This window comes from Oenanthe melanoleuca, chromosome 1A (genome assembly GCF_029582105.1).
Source record: "Oenanthe melanoleuca isolate GR-GAL-2019-014 chromosome 1A, OMel1.0, whole genome shotgun sequence".
NCBI classification, from domain to species: Eukaryota; Metazoa; Chordata; class Aves; order Passeriformes; family Muscicapidae; genus Oenanthe; species Oenanthe melanoleuca.
Window position 1 is genome coordinate 7,317,823 of NC_079334.1, and position 10,154 is coordinate 7,327,976.

Below are 10,154 nucleotides of genomic sequence, written 5' to 3' on the forward strand. Positions count from 1 at the left end.
GCAACAGTGGCATTTTGGGGGAAGAGTGAATGATTTTAATGTCAGAAAGGTAAAGTAACACTTCAAATGGTTATTTGCATAGAGCAGGGCATCCTCTCCCTCAGGTTGTGTTGAATTGGTAAATAGCAAAGGATTGCATACAGGCTTTTCTCCCACTCTCCCCAGCACCATAACTTCTGTGTCTTTGTGCAGATGCAAAATCAGTAGGTGTTGATGCCAGCTTGCACAAAGCAGGTATAAAATGAGAGGGCTGCCTACCAAGTGTGAAGTGTGTGGCTGCAGGGAGATTAGCATCGATCAAACAAGGCTGAACCTCAGGAACAACACACCCAGAGGAGGAGCTTCCCTTACACACAGAAACTCTGTTCTGCCTTGGAACTGTGTGGTTGGGTAGAACAGTCCCTGGGATGTGGACAGAGACAGCTGATTCCTGGAAAATCTGTTTTATCAGGGCAGAGTAAATAAATAAGTGCTGTTTGGATTAAGCTGAGTTGTGGTTTGGTTCTGTTATTCAAGGAGTGGGAAGTAAAATAGTTCTAATCAAAATACTGGAAACAGGCATTTTGCAGGAAGAAAATGAAATGGAAAATAAACACATTTACAGTTGTCCAACAGGTGGTGCTGAAATTTATTTAGATTTGTATCAGTTGCATTAAAAACACAGAGAATCTCTGACCCAGAAAAAAAAGTTACAACAAAGAACTACCTACTGTCAAAAAAACCAAAAAAAAAAAAAAAACAACTTTTTTGTAAACAGACTTCAGATCTTCAAATGTTGCAGCTTTTAACTTCATTATCAATAACAATGTCCAATAAGATAGGCACTTCCAAATCATGGTGTATCACAGAAGGAGCAAGTCTGGGTTCATCAAATTTTTGGTCATTTTTTTATGATGTGTTTTTAGAACTCTTACATATTCTGTTCCTTAAAAGTTTGTTTCTTGTTTTTCTCTTCGTATTATCTTGGATAAAATTCTTAACTCAGGTTTACAAAGTCTGTTCATATCCCCTTGCAGCAAAAAAAAAAAATAAATAAAAGATGAAATAGATTTGCTTGTCAAGCAATGGGCTTGACACCTGCCTATGTGAAACCATGTACACCTGCCCTCTGAGAACTGAGTTCAGCCCTGGCACTGTGTCAGAACCTTCCTGTTCTCAAAACCCCCATGTTCACAATCCTTCCTGCTGGAAGCATTATAAACTGATGGGAGCACCCATTCAGAACTGTCCACCAACTGATCTGTGCATGTTTGTTGATAACTGGATATTGTTCTTCACGTGGACTCAGAACTCATAGACGAAACTGTCTGCCATCTTGCTGAGTTTCATTTTCTCATTAAATATCTCCTGAAACCTAATATTCTGCTTTGGAGTGAAGTAGTTCTTCCAATCACCAACAGCACCTAGGAAAGCAGGAACAGAAAGAACAGTGAAGTGAGCAATATGTGGAGCAGAAAACTATTTAAAAACCAGCCTGGTTTTGTTAATGTTGCAGTTGGCACAGATATTAATATATTCTTAACCACAGTCACTGTGGTGGGTCAGGATCAGAATTGTTCTGGTGAGACTCTGGTGGAAGGAGCTGGATCATCATCCATGAAGGATGATGAACCCTCATCCTCAGAGCTGATTAGTACCAGCAACACAAGTGGTGGAGGAAGAAGAGCAGCTTTCCATGGTGGAATTGCAGCTCCAAGGGACATCTTGCCATGCCTTAGTTGAATTAATGGAAGGTAACATTTCTCCATTTATTAACTGAAACAACTCTTAGTTTTAAACTGTCAATTGTTGTTCAAAAATTAACTAAATCAAAATAATCAAAATCCATGTAAAAACAGTGGGTTTCATTTACTTGTTATCCAAACCTGTGGAAGCTTCTGAAATGCCAGAGCAGGGTATTTTAAAATCACATCTGAGCTAAGAACTGTGGAAAATTTTCCATGGTCTGGAAGTTACCTATGACCATTCTGTTGTTGTTGTTGTTATTGTTGTTGTCAGCGTACTCCTTCCTCAGGAACATTTCAGTAAGATAAAGGGTGATAAGAGCAGCCTCATTCAGAAGGAATGTGTCTGGCTCTTTCTTATTCTAGTCAACTAAGTGACCTTGGCAGGTGATATCGAAGAGACATTTTGGAAAACACTGAGGTAGTCAACTTTTAGATAAAAAAAAGACAGATAAAGAGTAATGCTGGGTGAACACTTCCTTTTGGCTCAACAGCTCCCACACAGCAATATTAGTCAGGCTGTAGTTCAGACTCCTCTGTGCTTCTCTAGTACAAGTCTGAATTTGCAGCCAGAGAAATTAGGAAGTGATTTTTAAGAGGGATTCAGATCAAAGAATCCTGTCTTCACTTCCCAGGGCTGACCCAAAGACTCCAGGAAAGACCTGCACTGCAGTCTTTGTCTGGATTCCCACTCCTCCTGCCGTGCTAGGCACAAAGGAATTTACCTTTTCGGAAGATCAGCCTCCTGTTGGATGTCAGAGCACACACGGTGTGATTGGGATCGCTGTTCTCCTTTTGTGTGTCATTCTTCATCTCTGAGAACGAGGACTTCTCGCAGATGCCTTGGATATCATTGTCACTGACGTTTAAATTCAGGAACAAACTAATTTCCTTTACAACCTTAGGGAGATCCTGAGGTATAAGAAAAATACAGCTTTTATGTTTCTGAGCTGATTATCAGACTTTTAGCTGATATGAAAATGATCCCTTTTATTACATAATGTTTGTCACACATTTATTTGTTTTCAAGTAAAGCTAAACATGTCATTGGATTGTGCAGATGACAGGTACAGTAAACCTGATTCCCCTCTTAGCCATACTCACAGAAATTAATAAATACATTGTATGCCATATCACACACAGTCACATTGTCAATTTTACCTCCCAGCTCAGATAAAATGTTCTTCTGTCTCTCAGAATTATTTACCTGGAAATAGAGGAATACTCAAAGCCTAGCTCCAAGTAGCTTATTTCATTGGATGTGTTATATCTAGAGATCTAAGTGACTCAGCATCCAAAATGTTTTGTTTATATTCCTAGTAGTTGAAATTTCTTTCCCCAAAAAATGAACAAACCTATTTTCATGGAGATGCTAGAAAGTGTTTTCTATTCACCTAAAAATTTGTTTTCTGAAAGCTAAGGTGTGTTCATATTTTACTTTTTCTTTTGCAAAAATAGTGAAGTTTTTCCCTACTTCTCCAGCCTCTAATTTTCCTTTTTATTGGGAACACAAGTCTCAAATGTGAGTAGTTCTGTTGTCTTACATCACTTTTTGAAAATTTCACCCCTGAAATGTCAGACATACCAAATTAATGTGTGGTCCTCAAAAGATGTCCTTGGTTGATTTTTCCATAGGACAAAAAAAGACTAACTTAAAATTCTGCCTGAGCCTGAGGAAAATTGTCTGAGTCCCATTCCTTCATCTAGGAAATGCAACCCTCAGAAGATTTGATATTTATATAATTTGTGTATTCAGAATGATTTAATTAATACAAAATTCCGTACAAATGAAAAATATGCCCAAATATATACATTCACATTTTCCTTCTTTCTCCTTTTCCATCATAACTTCCTCTTTGCTGTTTTAATGATGCTGATTTACAAGTAATGCCTTCTGCACCAAGAGCAGAAAGCATATTTACCTTCTTCATGTCTTCATAGAACAAAAAGAGGATGTTTTTTTCATCTTCATGTTCTTCCCAGCTTAGGAAATGATCAAACCAGGATCCACAGACAACTGAAAGGAAAACCCATGTAAAGTAGATTCAGATAAACTTTATTCAGAAATAACTGTGATGCTACCTCACACATTTAGGGGAATAATTCGTATCCATATTCTTCTAAAACACAGGCAGTTCTTTGTGTCAAGTGATGCAAATTTACAAAAGTAACTTCCAAAGAGGTTTCCATTCTTGTTGGAATTTGTTTTCATACCAGATACTATTCTGAGGTATGATTCTGTAGTGATGGCAGTCTCCAGATCTAAGGAAAGGCCAATAATGAAATAAAATGTACCAGCCTAACAAGATCTGAACATCTCACAGACGACTGACTGCATGTCTGTGGTTGCAGAGATATGATCACCTCAGCAGGAGATGAAATGAGCAGTCTGGTAAACGGAGCACACTGCTGTTCTCTTTCATCCCAGCAGAATGGAATCTGTATAATTTTTAAATTCTGAAGAAGAATTACTTAAAGATCTCAAGCAAATGCCTCATTCAGCAAGTGTCACAGATAAAAAGATTTGTAGGTGATTTGTTTTGTCTGAATACCCCATTTGCTGAACCATGGGAGCACAGATAAATTTCAGCTTTCTTTTAAAAACCAAAATTCTGATCTCTCCATTTTAAAGGCAAGATGAAAGCTTCTGGCAAGGCAATGAGAAGAGGCCTGGACAGTGAAAGCTCAGCCAGCATTCTCCAGAGCTGTGACTTTGCTTTATAACCAGCACCACTTGAAAATTCTAATCTTGTAATGGGCATCATTTTGGTCACAAACTCTGAGTTGTAATTATGTATAAATTATAATTAATAGCTATAATTAAGCTGAATGCTCCAGTCTGTAGCCCTGCAGTACATAAAGCTACTCTGGGGATGTGGCCAGTGATAGCACAGTCCTGGTGGCTTCAGGAGAGCCTTGGAGACTTCAGTGAATTCATTACAATGGTCCCTGTGTGTCCTAGCCCTTGTTTAGAACTGATATTAACTCTGCAAGAGTACTGCAAGATTTGAATCAAGGAGCACAAAGGTGGCAAAAATTACCACCCTTCCCTCCACATCACCTCTTACCTAAATTTCTCTTGTAACCAGCATAGTTATCTATGCCACACATAAGCACTCAGAAAATAGATGGTGGATAATAATTTACAGGGAAATAGGAGATGCTTTTAAAATTTAATTATTGAATGCTTCAGGTTGGAAGGGACCTTAAAGATCATTTAGTTCCAAGCCCCCTGCCATAGGCAGGGACACCTTCCACCAGAGCAGGTTGCTCAGAGCCCCATCCAGCCTGGCTGGGAATGGAATCCCCTTTCCTTTTTTCCACTATTCAGTATCAGAGTTGATACTAAACAAGCCAAGATCCTGCAAATCACTGAAGCATGTGCCTTAGGGCTGCTCTGGACTCAGAACAGGTCTGAGCCAAAGCCTGGAGGAGGCAGTAAACAAATTAACTCCTGGAGCTCTGATGTGAGCCCGTGATGACAGCAGTGGCACTTTTCTTTCGGAGTTTTCAAGGTGATCAATCATTATTGCTATTATCATCACTGTGGTGACACTTGTCCTCAAAGGAGTAATAAAACACTAAATGGGAGTGGCCAACGTGAGCAAGGTCCTGTTGCCAGCTGCCATCCCGTCGCTCCTAAAATGTTTCCCTCTTGTCCTTGGTCTTTGGACTCCGTTTCTCAGACAACACATCAGGGAGAGTGTGTGCAGAAGGGCTTTAGGAACATGTCCAGGCTCCTTTGTTGGGCTACCCAGGGCTGTCTCCCAGCCGGGAGAAGACACCAGACGTGCAGTCACAGATGACGCTGCAGCCACAGCTGTCCCTGCAGCCACAGCTGTCCCTGCAGCCTGCTGACAATCCCCTCACATGCTCCGTCACCAGCCACAGCCCTGCTTGCCCAGGGCAGAAAGGAGCAGCAAAAACCTGCAAAGGTCTGTGCTGGAATGATGCCTCTGCTTCTCAGATTGACTCCTTGCAGGGCTGAAGAGAGCATCCTATTATTTGCTCTTGTTTAGCTTGGTTTTAGCATTTATCTCCAGCAACCCCATATGAATAAGGAGTTTAACAAGCAGTTTTCATACAGTTCAAATTTCTTAAGTCTTTCTGTGCATAATAAATTAACATAAACTGCAAAGAGAAAATATTTATCCTTACCATTGCCTTTTAAGAACAGGTCAAAGAAAGCAGGCCAGGTGTCTACAGTGGGAAGGTTTGGGTTATCTCTGTAGTAATGAAACATGGAAACTGCAGTGTCTTTTGGATTTCTGCTGATGTAGATCATCTGTAAATGAAGAAAATGTAGCTATTAATGATAATATCCCTTTATTTTAGAGGAGCTCTTTATGTAAATTGAGTATCATCATAGGCAGTTTGCAGTGTCAAAACCCCTTCCTTTATGATTCCTCCTTCAGTGACCATGCCATTAAATCAGAAATCTCTCCTTAGTAAGGAGTCCATAGTGACTAGTACACAATTCCATGTGGACAGAGGCGTGTTTGCCCCAGCTGGGTAATGTTTATGTTTTATGAAAGAGTCTGTGTTAACTTTAACCTTGAGTCAGTGTATTATCTCATCTATCTCACATATGAATGCATTTATTAAGTAATATGCAAAGGACAGCTGCATAACATAAATATTGGCCTTTCATTCAAATCAGCTTTATCCCAAATGTCTGGATCTGAGTTATCTGAAATTTTTGACTTTGAATATAAAATCTGAGACCCAGAGGATATTTTTTAAAGATGTCCTACATTAGCATGGGAGGAACTGGTTTGGTAGGTGTCCCCGCCCACGGCATGGGGATTGGATCAAGATGATCTTTAAGGTCTCTTCCAATCGAGGTGATCCTGTGATTCTATGAACTCAAAACTCTGCTCTGAATCTGCCTCCCATGTTTCATTTCTCCTCTCTTTGCCCAATACCTTTATGGGCTCTTCAGAAAGCTGCAGCAGGAGGGTCACAGTACCTTTAATCCCAGAGCAGCCTGTAAGTAGCCAAGATTTCCTAAGACAGTAAGAAATGAGGTAATGAGAACACCCCCATTACTAATGAGAGATTTCTGATTGAAAGATGTTGATGTCCTATTTTGTGTGGTGCCTGGTGTAGAAATCACCCCATGGGAGCAGTGGGGCTGGAGCAGAACCCAGTCCCTAGTCCAAATATCTGCTCGTGTGCCTTCCACTGGTGGTCAGCTGTGTCTCCAGAATTCAGAGCAAAACATTCTAAAAACTGTGAATCATTCAAAAAATTAATAAGAATCAACAGGAAAAAATATATTCCTAGTAAACTTTCTACATATTTTACTGCTTTGATATCATTTTTGCCTTACCTTGCATTTCTTACTCTTAAAATTTGGAGGCAACATGTTGTAGTCTAAATGTGTTGGGATGATTCTCTTTGATGAGAGTTTATTCAGCTCCTCCAGTTGGGAAATGTCTCCAAATTCAATGGGAGATGTTATTGTGACTTGAGTACTGTAAAGCTTTGTTATAACTCCTGCAAGCCAGTGAGTGCCTACAGAAGAGCAATTTTAAGAAAGCAAAACAAACAAACAAAAAAGGATGACTATTTATTACTGTGAAACATGCATTTTTTTCATATGGAAACACCTTGCAGTGAACAATTTATATTTCTAATCCTCTAGATTTAAGAAACTTTACATGACTAAATGATCCCATTGGCTCCAAATACATAAACACTGAAAAAAATTAGGGCTGTATCTGAATTACAATGTAACTCTGAGAGAAGTGATAATTTTGGTACCAGAACCACCCCATTAGACAAGCTGCTATCAGATGAGAGGTGGCTATATTGTTTTTATAATTTATTTTAGAATAACCTGTTTGTTTGGGGTTTTTTTTCCTTACAATAACTTGAGTCTGTATATTTTTGAAAGTACTGATTGAGCTCTCCCTAGATATGTGCTCCTCTGTGCAAGAGAGGTGGAGAGATGATAAAAAATTAATAAATCTAGATCCAAGAGCCACACAAATAACTTCATAAGTTCTTAACTTGCTCATAATTGAATGTAGAAAGTCCTCAAGAAAATATTTCAAGTACAGATTTTGCTTACAGGCAAGGAATATATATTTGCTTTCCAACATGAAAACACCTGAGATTGTTTCCAATTACAGGATCAAAATGTAGGGAAATGACCCACATTTCTTGTAATATGAACATTTACTGTCAGAATAATATATTCACATACTTAAACATCCTTTCCTGTGTCTTTCACACAGACATTTACCAAGTAGTTTAAGCAGAGAACATGAAACACAACATCAAGACTTCTTGCAATTAACATTGAAAACTAGAACTTACCAGATTTGGGATAGGAAACCAAAAGGACATCATCTTCTCTAGCATCAAAAGTATCCAAGGATTTTAAAAGTTCTGGAGAAGACCTGGTGGTAAAGGGAATCCCCTTAAATGTGTGTAGGAGCTCTGCCTCCCCAGAGTTAGACATGGTTGCTTAAGTCTTGGATTCCTGCAAATCAGATAACAGGGACAGGAGGAAGATTTAAAAGTCACTTCTTGGTCAGGTGGGTCGAAGTGACAAATTGAGACTGAGAGCACAAACCTCATGCTTATATACTTTGCCAAAATGTCCTATCAGATACTGATTTTTTTTCCAGGTACTTGATAAAGGCAACTGAAATATTATAGCTAATTTAATAAATAACCGAAATGCTGAGTCATGAAAGATGCATCCCATTTGTCATTTATTGGCTCTCCAGATAAAGAAATGATGTAATGGTCAAAATGTAATTGTGAAAAATAATGAGAATGAACATTTCATGGTGCCTTAAAATGTGTTTAATATGATTATTCTGTAAATTAAATTTTGTTGGAAACTATTCTTACCTTCCAAGGAAAAAGCTGCATCTTAAAATAATTTTAGTTATTAGAAAAACAATTTATTACTTTATGTGAATGAAATATTTTGTTTGTTTCATTTTACCAACTATACAACAGTTTGAAATTTCAAAAGTGCAAATTGATTCAAAATGCTTGAATCCTGTGATATTAAGGAACCAGTGTTTTGAAGATTTTCTGATTTCAGCCTGAGGAAGCTCAAAAACAGAGACACTTAGAGGCACAATCGTGTTTTAAAATATTATATGTCTCCATAAGAAGAGTATAAGCAACAAAAATCCCAAAATGAAAGTAGATATTTAAATAGATGTATTATTATATAGATATTTAACATTGCTTTTAATCCCATGTGTTTCATGACTAGAAGTGGTTAAAGATTTTTGAATCTTTCCGCAGGATATGCAGATTTATAATTTTAAAAGTCACTTTCAGGAAAGAGCCAGTTCTCCATTAATTATAATAAATTAGTTGTCACCCTAGGACAAAATGTTTGGATTGTGGGTTTTTTTTGGTTGAATCTGTGGAAATTATCATTAATATTTTTCAAACAGAAAAGCTTCACTTTTGTTTAATGTGACCTTAAGCAGAGTGAGTGTATCACAGTAAAATAAATAGCTCAGTTATGAACCAAAACTAGAATGTTAAGTATTTTCAATTTTCCTTTCAATTGCCACAAATTAATTTACTCTTTTTTTACATTTGGATTTTTTCTTCAAAAATCCAGTGGCTTCACTATTCCTATTGAAAGACACTTCCAACATATTCAGCAGAGGCCCTTCAATATCTTCAACTCAAAAACCTCCTTGGAAATCTTGGTTTAAGATGAAGCAATGCTCCGGGAATTTTCCAGCTTTACCAACGTTCTTTTTTTATCATAAATAACAACTTGGGTTTAGTCAGAGCAACTGATTCCCAGATGTACTCCCACAAGTCCTGGTGAGAAGTTAATAAATAGACATATCTTTCCAATAAACACACCTCAGCAGCCAGGATTGCTCACAAGGAGTAAGGACACTTACCAGATTCTGTGCTTGCTTATTTCTAATCCAATCTCCAGAAAAGCCAGCAATGTAAAATTGACTTTTTCCCCTCCTTTCCCTTCTCAGCCTCAAAGAGAAGTGATCTTCTCACCTGTAAAGTTGTCCTTAAGCAGTTACCACCATGTAAAACCTGGCCTGTGCCATCAGTGAGCTCTGAATTCCACTCATGCATGGGCAGGTGGGGTTGAAAATCATGGAAAATATGCTCTGGAAAGATATTCCCTATTGCTAAGGATGAGAGGTGATGGGGAATCTTTCCAGGGAGTCAGTGGGGGTAGAACACTTGGATACTTGTGCTTAGGTAGGAATTAGGGAGTCTCTCAGAGGAGCTCAACATTTTCCTCCTGCCCCCAGGCTGACCACCTAAGCCACTGCTTCATACCTTAAGGTGTGAATACTCAAAAATCTATTTCTGTCAGCAGATTTCACTTTGGTTACTTCAGGTACACAAACTATGTCCAAAGACATAAAGAACCCTGTTCCTGTGTTATTCTGAATGTACATATTAATC

The 10,154-nt window shown here is 38.4% G+C and overlaps 1 protein-coding gene across 1 annotated transcript; it reads right to left on the reverse strand.

Annotated features, from left to right (window-relative positions):
* Positions 1-615: 615 nt before the first annotated feature.
* LOC130248396 (sulfotransferase 6B1-like) lies at positions 616-8,295 on the reverse strand. The gene is made up of 6 exons (XM_056482132.1): positions 8,049-8,295; positions 7,057-7,241; positions 5,883-6,009; positions 3,647-3,741; positions 2,450-2,636; positions 616-1,403 (listed from the first exon to the last, which is right to left on the reverse strand). Exons 1-6 carry the CDS (start codon positions 8,191-8,193, stop codon positions 1,285-1,287), a joined length of 858 nt encoding a protein of 285 aa, XP_056338107.1. The 5' UTR covers positions 8,194-8,295; the 3' UTR covers positions 616-1,284.
* Positions 8,296-10,154: the final 1,859 nt, after the last annotated feature.